Source organism: Beta vulgaris, chromosome 6 (assembly GCF_026745355.1).
Source record: "Beta vulgaris subsp. vulgaris cultivar EL10 chromosome 6, EL10.2, whole genome shotgun sequence".
Taxonomy (NCBI): domain Eukaryota; kingdom Viridiplantae; phylum Streptophyta; class Magnoliopsida; order Caryophyllales; family Amaranthaceae; genus Beta; species Beta vulgaris.
Genome location: NC_079207.1, coordinates 14,697,697 through 14,716,119, shown reverse-complemented (window position 1 = coordinate 14,716,119; position 18,423 = coordinate 14,697,697). Strand labels below are relative to the sequence as shown.

At 38.6% G+C, this 18,423-nt stretch overlaps 1 protein-coding gene across 1 annotated transcript; it reads left to right on the top strand.

Moving 5' to 3' along the window:
* Positions 1–15,692: 15,692 nt before the first annotated feature.
* Positions 15,693–17,975, top strand: LOC130591770 (uncharacterized). The gene has a single exon (XM_057395681.1). The coding sequence runs from the start codon at positions 15,693–15,695 to the stop codon at positions 17,973–17,975; it is 2,283 nt and encodes a 760-aa protein (XP_057251664.1).
* Positions 17,976–18,423: the final 448 nt, after the last annotated feature.

The window sequence follows — 18,423 nt, the reverse complement described above, 5'->3', positions numbered from 1 at the left end:
ATTTGTTATCATTGTATTTAGAGGTAACTATAGAGTAGTTTCCTTATGAGTAGCATAGTTGCAAATGTATATACTGATTGGATGGGAATAGAATCAATCAAGGGATTACACTCTTTCACTTTGTATGTTAATTTATTTTAAGGTTTAATAAAGTTTCTTGATTATTTGAATGATTTGCAACATGATTTTCTTAATTGTATGAGTGATTTGTAAAGTTCTTCTTTTAAGTGATTTGTGAGTAAGTGTTGTAAATTAATTTTCGGTAGTTTTCTTTGAGTCTCAATTATAATTTTGAGATTCCTTTTGTAATTTAGAAAGGGAAGGGGGGGGAAATAGTCAGTTCAAAAGAGGACACCATATCTCCCCCCTTCCCTTATATAATAGAGATTATGGGTACAATAACAGTACACATATGGAATTATTAATGATGATGTACTGTCATTAGAGTATGTGACACGTTAAACAGGAGACCGATTGCTCTAACAAAACTGATAATGCAATTATGCAACCTAAAAGATTGTTTTATCTCTATTATATAAGGAAAGGAGGGATAAAGATGGTGTCCCCCTCTAAAAAATAGAAATTACTTTTAGTGATCTATTAGAATGAAAAAAATTACAAAAGAAAACAATTTTAGAACTCTTTTTCATTTCAACTTGCCGTTATAAGCAAGTTAAAAATGGTACATGCATAAAATATTTCAATCAAAAAGTTAAATGGACAAAATATCTTGACCTTTTCTTATAAAAGAAGATGGTATACATACGTCCACCTGAAAAGTCTGAAACACTCATTACATTTGATACTTTTTAATTTAATTAATATATCTAAATTTATCTAAATATTAATCTTTCACATTTTAGGTGTAATCATAATTATAGTACGAATAGAGTATCTATAGATAATAACAAGTTTTGAAACTAATGCACGCATCACATGTATTTAAGACTAGTTTTTGTTAAGCAAAGAAGAAAACAAAAATTGACAACGGGTGTTTGCCAATTTGATATTGGCTAGGTCCTATTTATTGATTTTTTATGTTGGATATTTGATTAATAACTGTTTATTGATAAAATCAACTGTTAATACTTTTTTTTTTTTTTAGGGGAAATCAACTGTTAATACTTTTTTTTTTTTTTTTTTTTTTGAATAGTAAAATTAATTCATTAATAAAAAGTCATACGACATCTACATAAGCAATCGAATCAAACAAATACATAAGTTGAATCAAACAAAAATTTCCTTCATAAAAACTACGATCGTCAAACAAATCTTGCAATGTGGAACATCTCCCGCTTATATCGCTGGAAAATACAGCCTTGTTGGAGAGACAATCTAACGATCCCTTGTAGTCGTGAGGACGATTTCCGTCGGATTCATCTGACCGTATTCGAAAAATTGATAACCTTTGTGATCCCGCATAATTCTTCACCAACAAAATAATTTCACGGCAATCCATTAGATCTAGTATCCCGGATTGTAACCTATAGAAATTCCCCTCAGGAGAAAAACCCTGTCTTTCGAAGGAGGTCGAAAAACCTTGTCTTTCGAAGGAGATCGAAAAACCTTTTCTTCAGAAGGAGATCGAAAACCCTGTCTTTCGAGGGAGAAATCGTTATTGGAAACCTAAAAAACAAATAAAAAAGCAAAGGTGGGGGCTTTCCAACGGTAAAAACCGATGGAAGCCCCTTTAAAAAATCAACAATGGAGGCTAGGGTTTTTGAAAGTAGAGAGGAGAGAGGGGAGAGAGAAAAAAAAGATGACTTATTAGTAGTTGAGTTATCTCACTTTCTCTCTCCAACTGTTAATACTTAATATTGGTTGATTAATGCAAACTCAATGCTAAAGGCAAAAGTCAATATAAAACCAACTTTTTTAGTTGAAAAATTGACCTTTTCACTATAGGAATCAAAATACGGGTCGGGCTGCTACTATTAAAAAGAGGCCCACACAACGAGCCAGACTAAATTTCAGGCTTATTTTTGTTGTCCAAATCACATTTTTTCGGGTCAAAGTCAGACCAGACTCGAAATCGGAACCAAAAAATGCTCAAATCCAACATTTTCGAGTAATGCTCAAATCCAACATTTTCGAGTATGATTAGAAGAAGTGAGGACGACAAAATAAAAAGCACGAATATTCTCAGTTTTCTTGCTCTTTTGCTCCACTTAATAAAGTCCTCTCATCAGGTATGTTTTATCAGTAAATTATTGGTAATTTTCGAGTTACAACAAACCATGCTTTTTGAATGATTGATTTTTTTTCTTGTTTTTCTCTCGTATTAAAGGGTTTTTTTTTTCAACGTCATATGTGGAGTGATTTTGAATCTTATGAGTTATGATATTTTTGGCTAAAAATTCATATTATGTTCATGTACACTGTGGAATTGCGTCTCGTATTACAAATATGTTTTTTTTTTTTTTTTTTTTTTTTTTTTTGGTAAATATAGGTATATGGAATTCTTGTTTAGTTACATTTTATGGGATTTATTTTTCAAAAAAACAAAGGATTATATATATAAAAAAAATTGTGGGCTACTCTGTAATATCCCGAAAATTTAAACTTGCTTAAATTATATAATAATAATTAGTGGCTAATTTTTTTTCATCTAATAATAAGTTATAATCGAAATTTCGTTATTTTATGTCCAAGTAATGGATAATGAGTTTGTTAGAAGATATATATTTATTATGTACGACAAGAGTTGCAATTGATAACAAGTTATGTTAATTGATTAAAGTAAGAAAACAAAATAATAAACAAATTAGATATTAGAATTACTTCTAATCCAATGATAGGACAAATTAGTGGTATTAAGAATGGAAAGGAGAAGAAAAAGAGAAAATAAAAGAAAAGAGAAAAGAAAAGAAAAGAAAAAGAAATAGAAAACTCAAGCAAAGCACAGAAGAATACGTTTCATCAACATTTCAACCCATTCCCACATTTTCTTCACAAACCAACCCAAATACCCAACAATGGAGTTTTAACTCCACTCATGATTATTTTACACAAACAAACTCAACCTCCATTAAAAATTCCAATTCAACCAAACCCATCCAAAAATACAATTTTCATCAAATCAAACCCACCCATGGATTCTAACTCCAAAATGAATTATTCTTGCTCAATCAAACTCATGTTCATATAAAATTCATTTCTCAACCAAAATCACCCAATAACCCATTTTTGTAATTCAATTTCATCAACTCAATCTGGGCACAATTGGAGCACAACCATGGCTATAAATAGCCATGTTTACTTCCCTCAAACCGCACCACCATCACTAACAAATACACTCCATCTTCCTGAGATTATCGCCGGAAAACCGCCTCCAAAACCACCCCATAAACTCCCCTGTTTTCGCACAACTCCTCCCTCTCTCTCTCTCCTCTGTTTCTCGCAACTCTCCCTCACCCCTCTGTTTTCTGTTCAGCCACCGTAGCACCACCATCCTCCGCCGACAACCACCTTCGTCCATCACCAACAACCACCGCGGCGCAACCCAGCCTATCCCCTTCTCCGTCGCTCAGCTCCTCTCTTCTTCGCCCAGTTCTTTCTCTCTCTCTCTCCTCTGCTTGGTCTGTGCTACTCGCGCGCACCGCCCAGCACCACCGGACCACCGTCGCGCGCACACACAGGCAGCTTTCTGCCTCGCCGCACCATCAGTCGCCGGAGCTTCGACCTCCTTCGTGGCAACCCTCTCTGTCGTGCTTCACTAGTTGAAGCAGAGGTATGTTTTAACATACCTCTCCCCTTTATATGCTTAATTCATAATTTGTTGAATTGGGCTTTAGAGTTTAATAGTTTGATAAATTATTTGGGCTCAATAAATTAAATCAGTAAATGAAAATGGACTAAGGGAGATAGTTAGACTCTTTAACTCACTTGGATATTAATATTGATGTTTAGTTAAAATATAATAAAAGACTCACTATATAATACTTGTGATTCGATAATTAATAAATGACTAAACGATAATTTATGTGATAATACTTAACAATATATGTCATATAATATATATAATCCTTGCAATCTGATTATTATGAGACGAGATTCTGACTAATAAATGATTAAACTATAATTTATATTTGTTTTACTAATTGGGTTGATTTTATTAATCAGTAAATAAAATTGATCAAGTGAGATGGCTTAATAGTTATTTGGATTAAATGTTGATAGATTCTTTACTTAGTATCTAAAATATAATAAACAACTCACTACATACAATATAATACTTATGATTCAACGATTAATAAACGATTAAATAAGGATAATACTTAAATAGTGTATTTCGTATAACTCTAATATATCATCAACTAAAGAGTAATATTAATTAAGTATACTTGTTAAATTTATATATTATAAAGTAGCAGACACTTATTTATAGAGTTCAGATTTCAAGAATTAAAGTGTTATATTACGAGGTCCATAAGTACAAATTATTAAACCTAAGTCACAAACCATGACATCAACGACCACTGTTTTAATTTATAAAATGACGAACATGTTTAAAGGGACCCTATGACTAGTGGAACGAAGTTTCGAACTAAAGGTTAACAAGAGTATAACATGATCTTAATGTTCAATTTATAAAATACGAAATGGTTATAACAAGACGTTCATGCTCACAAATAATGAATTGCGACTTAGACGCTTATAAGTTTTAAGTGAAAAGGGAGCCTACGACTTTATATCAACCACCAAAGAAGTTAATATATAAAACTCCTACACACCTCGTAAATTAGACACATGATGGAAACGGATCAAGAAACTCAAATTTAGAATAAATATTAACAAGTCTTTTTATTAATCCCTTAATTGATTAGATTAAACGGAAAGGATATTACAGCCTCCCTCGGCTTTCAAGGTTATTAAGCAGGACTCCAGGTAACATCTATTGCTAACACCCACGATCCCCTTCGAAATGTGTTTATGAAATGATGTTTATAATTATGTTAAGGATTTTGCTATGTGATTCTTATATGGATTGTGGGATTAAATTGTTTTCGAATGAATTTCGTAAATGGTGATCTTATGACTTATTGATGCTCAAGTATGATTGATGAAAGATCTATGGCTTATGCCGATGAATGCTAAACGAACGAAACATGATAAATAAAAGTGAAAGAGGTTCTGGCAGTATAATGTTACGCTTATCTACTTTATGGCCGTGCACGTACCTTCGCACCCGCCGTACACCCGAAAAGGGAGCTGGGCTCCTTGGGGGTACCGCATGCTATTTTGGTGCGAGCGGTGTATCCAAAAAGGGAGCGGGGCTCCTTGAGGATCATCGCATGGTGGTGTATCCAAAAAGGGAGCTGGGCTCCTTGAGGATCATCACATGGTGGTGTACCCGAAAAGGGAGCTGGGCTCCTTGAGGGTCATCACATGTCTATACTCGCCAGTTACCAAGCTAAAAGATGAAAAGGTAATGGGAACTTATGAAGTATCAAGATGTTATTCATAAATGTTTACTTTGCTATTATTTCATTACGAATTTGAAATATGTTTTACTATATTCTCTTCTCCCTGTTTGCAAATAAAATGAATTGAAATGAATTTACGCTGTTAGGGTAGAATGTTACTGAGCTTCGGCTCATGATGTTTTGTTTGCTGTTTTAGGTATGAGCATAGCCATTGCAAGTGCGCTGTTAATAAGGAACATGTTCAAGGGAAAGTGTGCGGTATCTGGTGTTGGAGAAATTATTATTATTATTGGGTTGAGTATTTATGTATAGTTATCAAGGACTATTTAAGGTTGCATTGTATTAGTGGGTCATATCCCACAGGCCTAAGTTCCATTTCCGTTGCTAAGTATGAGCAATTGTGTTTAATAAAGGTTATGAATTTTCGGGGCGTTACAGAGTGGTATCAGAGCTGAAACCTAGCCGGAAGTGCGGAGTAATAAACTTTGCACCGCCTAGGTACGATCATTTGGGAAATTAGATATTGAGAGGGTCGAGGTTAATAAATGACCATTTGGGGTAATAGAGTCTAAGAAATGAGATGTAAATCGAAAAGCTATGAGGTTTACGCCTAGGTATGATCCTTTGGGAAATTAGATATTGAGAAACTCAAGGCTAATGCATGACCATTTGGGTAATTAAGTCTAAGAAACGAGATGATGAATGGTTAATTTATGAGGTTTGCGCCTAGGTATGACCCTTTTGAGAAATTAGGCATTGAGAAACTTTAGGTGAATTGATCGCTATTCGAGTTGATAATGGATTACGTGATATGTGATGTTGAATAGAAAATTTATGAGGGTTTCACCGAGGTATAAATTTTGAGGAAAATTAGATGTGGAGTAGCTCGAGGATAAGCTGATGGCTATTCAAGTAATAGAGACTAATGACTTGTGAATAACCTTTTGAAGATGAGTAGGTATATCTCACATCAAAGTAAAACACAAAAAGGGGTCAACGAGATAACATAAAGAATACTTGGAGATATTTTGGTGCATGAACTTTTGGATGATAAAAAGGTTAAGTCATAAGTAAATATATATGACCATCTAATAGGTTCTTGGTGTTGTGGACATTATCGAAGTCGTAACTTAGGATCGATTTTTATTTTAAGAAAGTTCGTGCTATTATCTCATGATTCAAAATAATATATATATGTCAAGGGAAATTAAGACTCTTACTTGAGGAATTAGGAAGCAAGAACACTATTTCAATCATAAAGATTCGAGTTTTAAAAGTTGAAGTACGTTACGCGAGCTAATGTTGGGTGTTATGGTTTTTAATTGTTGAGGAACAAATTATGGTTTTTAAGTGGAGCATTAATTAGACAAATTATTAGCTTGAAGGAATAAGGATGTACCATTTGGAGATATAATAACTACTTGGAGTATAACTAGGAAGTAAGCATTTGGACGTCGAAATAAATTTTGAGAAGTTCTTAACTATTAAGGTCATCATATTTTGAAGATTTTGGACGAGACATCTTGTATTTGGAGAACTAGGTATAACACTTTGTGACAATGATAATTACCTTAGTACGGTTATTCAGATAAGTTTGGGAATGTGTAATAGATAATTCTGAGTGCTCAGATTCATATGGAAAATGACATGTTACGATGAATGTGGAGAAAATTGAAGTTGGGAGAACAATAAACGTATTTGGGTTTGATAAAGCGAGAATGAACCTTGCGCATATCAGATAATTAAATGTATAATTAGGTTGGAAATATGTTACAACATTATTAAGAAAATAGACGCTTAGCCTCGGGACAGTGATAATGAAACAGGTTTGATAAAACGACTGAAATTAAGGATATGTGAATAAGAAGTAGAAAATTTGAGGTTTTAGGAATAAATTACTAGATGATATTATTATAATTTTGAAGATTTCAAAAGTCTGACAAAGTTCGTGCTATAAGATGATGGATGGTGAAAAGATAAAGGACATACAGATGTGTGCAAGGAATAGTTAAGCCAGGGGGAATTATAAATTAAGGACAAGTTCGATTAAATAAATATGGGCTAAAGATTTCTATGAAATTGAACGGACGCAAGTAGTTGTGTTTGAAATTCATGGAAATTGATTTTTTTGGGAATTTGACATCATCTTTAGGATTGTAATGTTGGTTTTGAGATTATGTGACTAATAGAGGTAGAGAATTAAATGACGAACAAATTGTGATAAGGGTATTAAGTGAAGATAGATGAAGGGCCTTATTGGATATATAAAAAAAAAAAAATCATTAGTGCATATGTTGGAGGAAGAAAGAAAGTACAACCAAATTACTTGTAAGCAGTGCTTACCTTACCAACCCTATCCCGAGATATTCTCAAAGCCATCAAATTCAATGATATTTTGTAATGGTATAATACTAGTTCTGATTAGTGATAAGTCGTTAATAATTGAATTTTTAGATATAAGTTTGATGCCTTAGAAATACTGATAGAACCATATGTAAATACGTACATGCTTTAGATCATAATAAAAAGATGAGTAACTTAGTACAAATGTATATTTTTCTGTGACCAAAGAAATGTGTTATGCAAGGTTTTGAAATCCAATCTGCTGACTAATTGTATTATGAATTATGAGATTTCAAATATGAAATTTTTTAGCGAGTCAACGAAATAGCTTATCGTTTAGCGCTGCCGACAGATTTGGATAGGGTCCACAATGTCTTTCATGTGTTAATGCTGAGAAGATACATACTAGATCCTAATCATGTAATTAGACACGAACCCCTAGAGCTTAGAAATGACCTAACATATGAAGAAAGACCGATTTGAGTTGTCGATCGATGAGAAAAAGCAACTTAGGAATAAAGTAATCCCTATGGGCTAACCATTCGTCGTCAGAAGCCACTTGGGAAGTAGAAGATCAGATGAAAACGAAATACCCTCACCTATTTGCTTAAATGATGATTTTGAAGTTACTCATAATATGCATGTGAATATTTGACTTTGAAATTATGTGCTTGTATATATGTATATATGAGTAAATGAAAATATGATTACTGACTATCATTATTAAGTTTCGAGGACGAAACTTTTTCTAAGGGGGAGAGGATGTAATATCCCGAAAGTTTTCATGGTATCGGAGCCTCAAGCGCCACAACCATAATTTTTTTTTCTTCTTCGTCTGGTTCCACAGCTCCGGCCACGCGCGCTCCGACCGTGTTCTCACCATGACTGAAGCTCCTAAGGATCCTAAACCTGATCCTTCTTCACCGTATTACCTCGGCAGCGGTGATCAACCCGGTAATCTTATTTCTCATGTGACCCTCAAGGGTGACAACTATGTTGCTTGGGCTCGTGCCCTTACCTTATCTCTCAAGGCTCGCCGAAAATTCGGCTTCGTTGATGGCTCTATCGTCCAGCCCGCTGCCGCTGCTCAATCACTTGATTGGGAGACTGTCAACTCCATGATCGTCTCATGGATACTTCGTACGTTGGATGCGAAAGTAGCTGCCTCTCTTCCCTTTCATGATACTGCTCGAGCTTTGTGGCTTTATCTTGAAAACGCTACTGTATTGCAAATGGTCCGCGCTTACAACAACTTCGACAACAAATTACCGAATGCAAACAGACCAAAACCATGTCTGTTGAGGATTATTTTACTAAGTTAATGGCCCTTTATGATGAACTTGATCGCTTAAAACCACTGCACACATGTACTTGTGGAGCGTGTAGTTGTAATCTTGCTGAAAAATTTCTCAAAGATCGCGAAGAGGAAAAATTACATCAATTTTTTGTGGGTCTCGATGATGACTATTACGCTATGGTTCGAACTAATTTGCTCTCTCAAACACCAGCAGCAGACATTGATCGTTCCTACCAAGCCTTGCTCCAAGAGGAACGGTCTTGCACATTGCACGCACTAAGGCTGTTGTGGAGGAGGCTCGTGCTTTTGCTATTTCAGATGACCACAGCCGAGGCCGTTTTACTCGCCCCGATAAGTCTAAACTTGTGTGTACCTACTGTAAAAAACGGGGTCACGACACCTCCACTTGCTTTGTTATTCATGGCGCCCCGGACTGGTGGCTGGACCGTCAAAAGGCTGCCAAGGGGTCCGACCCCGCTGCTGCTTCTGCAGGTGCAGGCCGTGGGCGTGGTCCTGCTGCGGGTGCTGCTAGTGCGCGTGTCAACGCCGTCTCCGCAGTTATCCGGCCTGGCAGTGATGTCCCGCAATCCTCCGTGGATGCTGCTGCCCCTACCTTACGCCCAAATCAGGTGCAATCTCTCCTTAATATGCTGAGTTCCGCAAATTTTACATCTGATCGTATGACTGGTAAGCCTCTTTGCGTTGATTGGATTATAGATACCGGTGCTTCCCACCATGTTACGGGTGTATATGATTGCTTATTTGATGTTCACTCCATTGATGAGTGGACGGTTGGCTTGCCCGGTGGTCGTCGTGTCTCGGCCACTATGTGTGGTCACGTCACTCTCTCTCCTCATATGAATCTTGAGAATGTTCTCTATGTGCCTGGTCTTAGCTGCAATTTAATCTCTGTTTCGCGATTAATTGATGGTTCTCATTGTTTAGTAAATTTCTCTGCTTCTTTGTGTGCAATACAGGACTAACTCTCGGGGACTCTGATTGGAGCCGGTGAGCGTCGGAATGGACTATACTTCTTTCGGGGTTTACCTGAAGCTTGTGTAGTGACAGTTCCAGACTTATCAGCTTTCGAGCTTTGGCATCGTCGCTTGGGTCATCCCTCTGATAAAGTTATCAAGTTAGTTCCTGCGATTCGCTCTAGTACTGTTAAGAAGTGTTTGAATAAGGCCTGTGTTGTGTGTCCCCAAGCCAAACAAACTCGTGATCCTTTTCCTATTAGTGACTACAGAGCAACTAGGCCATTCGAGCTTATTCATTGTGATTTATGGGGGCCTTATAATACTCCCTCTTCCTGTAATGCCCTTTATTTTCTCACTATTGTGGATGATTTTTCTCGTGTTGTGTGGGTTTATTTATTGACTACTAAGACTGAAGTTTTTTCTGCACTCACTTCATTTTTTGCTATGATTCATCACCAATTTGACTTCAATGTCAAAATAGTCCGAAGTGATAATGGTACTGAATTTAATTGCCTCAAAGCCTGTTTTGATACGAATGGCATTATCTTTCAAACCTCTTGTGTCGGCACCCCTCAACAAAATGGTCGAGTTGAACGAAAACATCAACATATCCTTAATGTGAGTCGCGCTTTAATGTTCAAGCTCATTTACCTGTTTCTTTTTGGGGGGATGTGTTGACGGCAGTTTATTTAATTAATCGAACCCCCTCCAGTGTGTTACATAATAAAACTCCTTTTGAGATGTTGTTTCATACTCCTCCTACTTTTGATGAATTACGGGTTTTTGGGTGCCTTTGTTTTGCTCATAATCAAAAATCCCGTGGTGATAAGTTCGCCTCTCGTAGTTGAAAATGTGTTTTTGTGGGGGTATCCAAATCATAAGAAAGGATGGAAGTTGTATGACCTCGCCACCGGCGATATATTTGTGTCTCGGGATGTCCAATTTTATGAAAACGAGTTTCCTTTTGGTGTGTCCCTGTGATCCCTAATGTAGCAAATGATAATGCGCATGTTGAGGTGTCTCCTAATGTTGTGCCTGTTGATGATGACTTTGAGCCAGTTTCTTCTTTGGATGTCCCCCCTATTATTGTGCCTCATCCAACTCCTATTGAACCAACCCAGCCATCCCCTACTGCCACCTCTTGCCCCCCGGCTACCGTACCTGCCCCTCATCTTCCCTCTACTGATCATTTGGGGCGCGGTTTACGTGAGAAACGTCCTTCGGTTCTCCTTCGTGACTATGTCGCACATGTTTTTGGTTCCTCCCCGACTCCTTGTATATGTCCTTCTTCGCCCACTCTTGGTTCCAACAGTTCCTCAGGTACTCCTTATCCTATTGCTCATTCTGTTAACTGTGAAAAATATTCTTTGCCCCATCGTACTTTAATTGCAGCTATCATGACTGGCCATGAGCCTCGATCCTTTAAGGAAGCTATGCAGGACGAAGGTTGGCGCGAGGCCATGTGCAAGGAGATCCGTGCCTTGGAAGATAATTGCACTTGGGAAATGGCGGAGTTACCATCACATAAGAAGGTGCTTGGTTGTCGTTGGGTCTACAAAATAAAATATAAGGCTGATGGTTCTGTGGAGCGTCTAAAAGCTCGCCTTGTCATCTTTGGTAATCATCAAGTTAAAGGTATTAATTATAATGAGACATTTGCTCCTGTCGCTAAGATGGTCACTGTTCGTGCTTTCTTAGCTGTTGCCGCTGCTAAGAACTGGGAATTACATCAGATGGATGTGCATAATGCTTTTCTTCACGGTGATTTGGAGGAGGAGGTCTATATGAAACCCCCTCCTGGTTTTTCTTCTAAGCCAGGTCTGGTTTGTCGTTTACTCAAATCTCTTTATGGTTTGCGACAAGTGCCTCGTTGTTGGTTTGCCAAACTCGCTGCTTCCCTTCACCATTATGGCTTTCAGCAGTCTTACTCTGATTACTCTCTCTTTACCTTGCGACGGGGTCGCGTTCATTTAAACATTCTTGTTTATGTTGATGATTTAATCATTTCTGGCAATGACTCTTCCGTTATTGCTGCTTTTGAGACATATTTGGGTGAGTGCTTTCACATGAAGGATCTTGGTTTGTTGAAATATTTTCTTGGTGTTGAGGTCGCTCGCAGTCCCGAAGGGATTTTTTTGTGCCAACGGAAATACACACTTGATATTCTTGCCGAAACTGGGTTGTTGGGTGCCAAACCGGCATCATTTCCTCTTGAACAACACCATTCGCTTGCTTTGGCCACTGGCGAATTGCTCTCTGATCCCGAGTCCTATCGTCATCTCATTGGGAGGCTCATCTATTTATCATTTACTCGTCCTGATTTGTCCTATGTCGTTCATATTCTTGCTCAGTTCATGCAGACCCCTCGTACGGAGCACTGGGATGCAGCCTTACGTGTTGTTCGATATCTTAAAGGGTCTACCGGTCTTGGTATACTCTTACCATCTCACTGCAATTTGACTTTGACAGGATGGTGTGACTCTGATTGGGCTGCTTGCCCCCTAACTCGTCGCTCACTGACTGGTTGGTTTGTTTTCCTTGGTGGTTCTCCTATCTCTTGGAAAACGAAAAAACAACATACAGTGTCTCGCTCTTCTGCCGAAGCGGAATATCGCTCTATGGCCTCTCTTACATGTGAATTAAAATGGTTGAAGGCTCTACTTCTTAGCCTGGGTGTCGATCACCCTTCCGCTATGCCTCTATTTTGTGATAGTAAATCTGCCTTACATATTGCCCAAAATCCGGTTTTTCATGAGCGCACTAAACATATCGAGGTTGATTGTCATTATGTCCATGATGCCATTCGGGATAGTTTCATTGTCACCAATCATGTCTCCACAAATGATCAGTTAGCGGACATTCTCACAAAGGCTTTGGGCAAACAGAAGTTCTTGTCCTTTCTTCGCAAGTTGGGCATTTGGGATCCGTCTGCTCCAACTTGAGGGGGGGTGTCAGGGAAGGAAACATCCTATTAATAACATTTAGGTTGTATATTAGTAGTTGGGCTCATTTAGTGTAAAGCTTATTAGTAGTTGGGCGTATTAAGTGTAAAGCAAGTGTAAAGCAAGGTCCCATTTATGTTTGTATATAAACTTGGCTGTCAATGAGAAATATAATAGATCAAAAATACACCTTCAACTCATTCTGTCACTTTCCTTGTTCAAGTTTCACTCTCTCTCCTCCTCTATCAATTTCACGCCTCTCCTCCATCCCCTCATCTTCTCTTTCTTCATCTCATCAGTGCCTCTCCTCCCTCATCTCCTCGATCTCTCTTTTTTCCCTCCTTGTTTCCTCCCATATTCCACCGGGAAAACCGCCCAGATTCCGCCGGAAAAGCCCACTTCTCCACTTAATCGCAGCGTCTCGAGTTCTTCGTGGGCTGTTCTTCATCGACAAATCTGAAGACTTGATCTGAAAACAGACCTGAAACTCGTTGTTCTTCGTCGGCTGTTTTGTCGTTCTTCTTCGTCACGTTTTGTCGTTGTTCGTCGACTGTTCTTCGTTGGCTTATCGAGTTCTTTGTCGAAGATCGAAGACTCGAAGATAGAGTCTTGAAGATTGAAGACTCAAAGATCGACTCCTTTCAAAAAAAAAATTGGGAAAATTCTATTCTTTTTCTCATTTTGTTTGTTTTTCAGATTTATTTTTACGTTTTTCAATTGTTACATATTTGTTTATTTTTTCGTTTTCTTTATTATTTCAAATCAGTTTGGAGGATGGCGGGGGATGATGGGAGGAGAGAGAAAGCTTGGAGGTTCATCCATGGAGGAGGGTGGGAGGAAGGAGAGAAAAAAAGTTAACGGCGTTAGGGTTCTGTCAAGAGTAAGGGTATTTTAGACCCAAACACAAACCTCGGGAGTATTTGAGGAATTCCCCAAATGTGAGGGGTAATTTGGGAATTACGTCAAACCTCAGGGGTACCTGAGGAAATTTCCCTTAGAAATTTGATCTAAACACTCTTGTCCTCTTCATTTCTCGAGGGAAGATAATTGTGTTAGTTGCATGTTGGTATCTCTCTCAGGTTTCAGCTTTTGGTTTAGAAATGGAAAGTTCAGGTTGCACCGTTATAAGTCGTATAATAAAAAGTTTGTCAAGATAATAATCAGGTACATTCAAAATACCACACTCAGAGAGAGAGAGAATGCCCTCCCCTTCCCCCCTCCCCATCCCTCAAAAAAACCCACTCGAAACCAAAGAAAATAAGCCTCCTGACCCTCCACCCACCCCTCCCATCTTGACTAACTCCATTGTTTGCTCTTCCCATGTGCAGGTTTCCTCAGGAATCAGCGAGTCTGAAGGGCCAGCTACTAATACTTCTCCGAAATCGTTCAGAGACTCCTTGGTTCATGCTCCTTCGTATGAGGGCTGTACCCTTGACAGCGCGTCTCCTCCCCCTGGGTTTGATGATTCGGTCGAGCTCTTCCTTCCTATTTCCAAAGTGGATTACCAGTCATTATGCTCTCCTTGGGCTTTCTCCATCATTTCGAAACCGTTTGGGAAATCTTTTTCATCTGAATTTGTTGCAGCATCTTTAAAAAAATTATGGAAAACATCTCCCTCATGTCCAACGTGTCCTATTGGTAAGGGTTTCTTCATCACTAAGCTTCCGTCTCTTGAAGAACAGAATAGGGTCCTTGCAGGGGGGCCTTGGTTCTTAAATGGAACCTTTATATCCACGATTAAATGGTCTCCGGGATTTCAAGCCTCCCTGGCAAAAGTCCATTGTCTCCCTATATGGGTGGAGCTTCATGAACTTCCAGTTGAGTTCATGTGCGAAACTGTGCTAAGGAAAATTGGTAGTTGCTTGGGTTCAGTTATTAAGATTGACATGAGATCAATAGACGTTAACAAGTTGCGTTTCGTCCGAATTCTCACCATTATGGATATATTTGTTAGAAGGAAGGAATTCATTTGGTTGGGTAGTTTCAAACAAACCATTTCTTACAAGGATTGGCCGGTTTTGTGTGAAGAGTGTAATCGTGTAAACCATCATGAAAAGAGTTGCATGAAGTACGTCGCCAAAGAAATGCATGCTCCTGAGAATATGTTGGGGGTAAAGCAGACAACAAAAGGTGAAGTTTTAAAAGGGGAAACTAGCTGGCTGAAGGCCAAGCAAAGGCAAGGAAAAGAAAAATTGGTGGGCCAGGTGCTTCCTCTTAAAGTATGGGCTAAAAAAGGTAATTCCTTTCCCCAGTCACTTTCGAAAGATAACAAGAACTCCTTCTTAGCTCTGAACGACTCCTACGCTCTTAGCATCATAGAGCAGAGTAGGGAGAGTCTTCCCAAGGTGCTGAACCAAATCACATCAATCAATCCTAAACCGTCACAAAAAAAATCTCTGATGGCCGGATTTTCTTCAGAGAAGCTGAACCTCCCTAGAACCCCTACTTCTACTTTTTACCTGCTCGACGCCCCAAGTATCTCCTCCTCTCCAAAAAGAAAAGAACCCATATCCATTTTCAAGCTGTTAGAGAAAATAAACCAAAAAGATCATGGCTTCCTCCTCTCTCTCCATGGAGGATTGCGACCCAGCCCTTACCCCTTTTCCTCCAAAATTACCTCACCCAGCTCATGTAATACTATCAAAAGCGACGTCGTCCGCATCTCACATTTCCAGAAGTTTGGGCAAACAATTATTACTATTATCGAATGGATTTGATGGGAAATTGGTCCCGAGTATATCCACGGGTCCTGAAAGAAATCATTCTAAGGCCTCTAGCAACCCCTCCCCTTCTTCAGAATATGATGATGGTATACCCGGAAGAGTCGGGGAGGCTAGTTCCAGCACATCTCCCGTGCTTAGCAGACATCAAAAAAATTTCCGAAATAGTGGGAATATATCTGAGTTGGTGGATGAGAAAGACAATCGACGAGTTTTCAGCAGAAGCAATACCATGGGAGCTGCAGTTCCTTTCCGACCCCGTACCTGTGCTTCCTCGAGAGCGAAAAGCCCTATCAATTACCAAGAATTGGCTAATGGTGCAAGCGGGAAGCGAAACCGATAACGTCAAATGGCTTCATTTGACAAAGGTATGTACCCAAATATCACTGAAAATGGCGTGGGGATTCTCGAAGATGGACGGGGGAATAATGGCGGGGGTCAAGATGAAGGTGAATGGAGATATTCTGTTCAGTTCGAAAGCAGAAAGAATGGTGACGATCAACTACCAGACACACCCGGATATTCTCGGGGAGTTATTAAACCTTCCACCTCTCAATCTGGGAATGTCAATTCTTCTTTGGAATGCTAGAGGGGTGGCTCGTCAAGGTTTTAGAAGAAATATTAGGCAGTTAATCAGGGACCATGATCCTATGATTATCATAATCACCGAAACAAGGGTGGCTCGGGACAACATTGAGGAGATTATTAGTAGCTTGCCCTTCAACTCGTTTGAAACTGTGGAACCGCAAGGCTACTCGGGAGGCATTCTTATGTTATGGAATGAGGGCCTTCACTCCTTCACAACCATAACAAAAGAGCCACGAGCAATTCATGGTGTGATTCAGGTTCAGAACTACTCTCCCTTTTTTATTTCTGTTTTATATGCTAATACAAAGTACAAAGGTAGACTTGAAATGTGGGATAATCTTATTAACACGAGCAAAAATATTAGCATGCCTTGGCTTGTTACTGGTGACTTTAATGAAGTAATTTACCACCATGAAAAGTTTGGAGGCAATCCTCCTAAAGACTATAAAATGCGGAAGTACAAGGAAACTATGGAAATTTGTGGTTTGCATGATCTGGGTTTCATTGGCAGCAAGTATACTTGGTTTAATAAAAGAAGGAGCTATCCTATTTTTGAAAGATTAGATAGGGGGTGGGGTTGTGATAATTGGGCTTTAACTTTTCCTAATACTGTTGTGAACAATCTTCCTAGATTATCCTCTGACCATAACCCCCTGCTAATCACTCTAAAAACTGCTGAAAAGGAAAAGGTGAAAAAGTTTTTTAAATTTGAACCCATGTGGCTCCAAAATCCCCCTTTTGATCCTTGGGTTAGACTCCAGTGGACTGCAAGTCCCAACCTTTTGCATTGTAAACTAGCGGACCTAAGTAGGGAAATACCTTCTTGGATCCAAAAGGATAATGACATTTTTAAGAAGAAAAAAATCTTGCAGGCGCGGCTTGTAGGGGCCCAAAGAGCTTTTGAAGCTGAACCAAAGAATCCCTTCCTTTTCGACCTTGAGGCAAAATTAAATGTTGACCTTAATCTAGTTTTAGACCAAGAGGAGGAATACTGGCACATCAGATCTAGGACTAATTGGTTAATGCTTGGTGATCGCAATACCCATTTTTTCCACCTTTCGACTATATTTAGAAGAAGAGCTAATAAAATTATAATGCTAAAAGATGATGTGGGAAATATCATCACAAATCCGAACGATATTAATAAAACCATTTTTCTCCATTATAAGAATATCTTTTCATCCGAAGGATCCGTAATGCCTCCCGAAATTATTTCGCGTGAATCCATCAACTGTAGCTTGGTGCCCTCTCTAGTGGAAGTTAAAGAGGCTGTGTTCTCAATTGGAGGCACCAAAGCGGCAGGTGATGATGGTTTCCATGCTCTTTTATACCACCACTTCTGGGATACCATTAAAGAGGATTGTTTCAATTGTGCTGCAGTCATTTTCAGAAATTGTGAGGTCCCCAAATCTTGGAATTCGACCCTTATCTCGCTTATCCCAAAAATTGAGAACCCTCTACGGCTTAATAACTTCAGGCCTATAAATTTAGTCAACACCTGTTATAAAATTGTGACAAAAATAATCGTTAGTAGAATTAGGCCTCATCTTCAAAATGTTATCTCTCCTAATCAGAATAGTTTCATTGCGGGTAGGGGTGCGGAGGAGAATTACATTATTGCATCGGAAATTCTCCACTCTATGAATAAGAAGAAGGGGGAAAAAGGGCCTCTTTGCTCTTAAATTAGACCTTGAGAAAGCCTATGATAGACTGGAGTGGCCGTTCATTGAACATTGTCTCAAAAGATTGAATTTCTCGTATAACTCTATAAAACTAATAATGAGCTGTGTTTCAGCTGGTCAGTGTTGTATTCAGGTTAACGGAAATAGAACGGAAAGTTTTATCCCCTCTAGAGGTATTAGACAAGGAGACCTCCTTTCCCCTTACCTATTCATTATGTGTCTTGAATACCTTTCCAGCACCATTCACGAAGCATGTGCCTTAAAAGAGTGGAAGCCTTTTCAGGTCCGTCGGGGGGGAACGGAAATTTCACATTTATTTTTTGCCGATGACATTCTCTTATTCGGAGAAGCTAATCTTTCAACTCTATCCTCTCTTAATCATATTCTTAAAAATTTCTTTGACATTTCGGGCCAGAAATCGAACACCTCTAAGAGCATGCTTTATTTT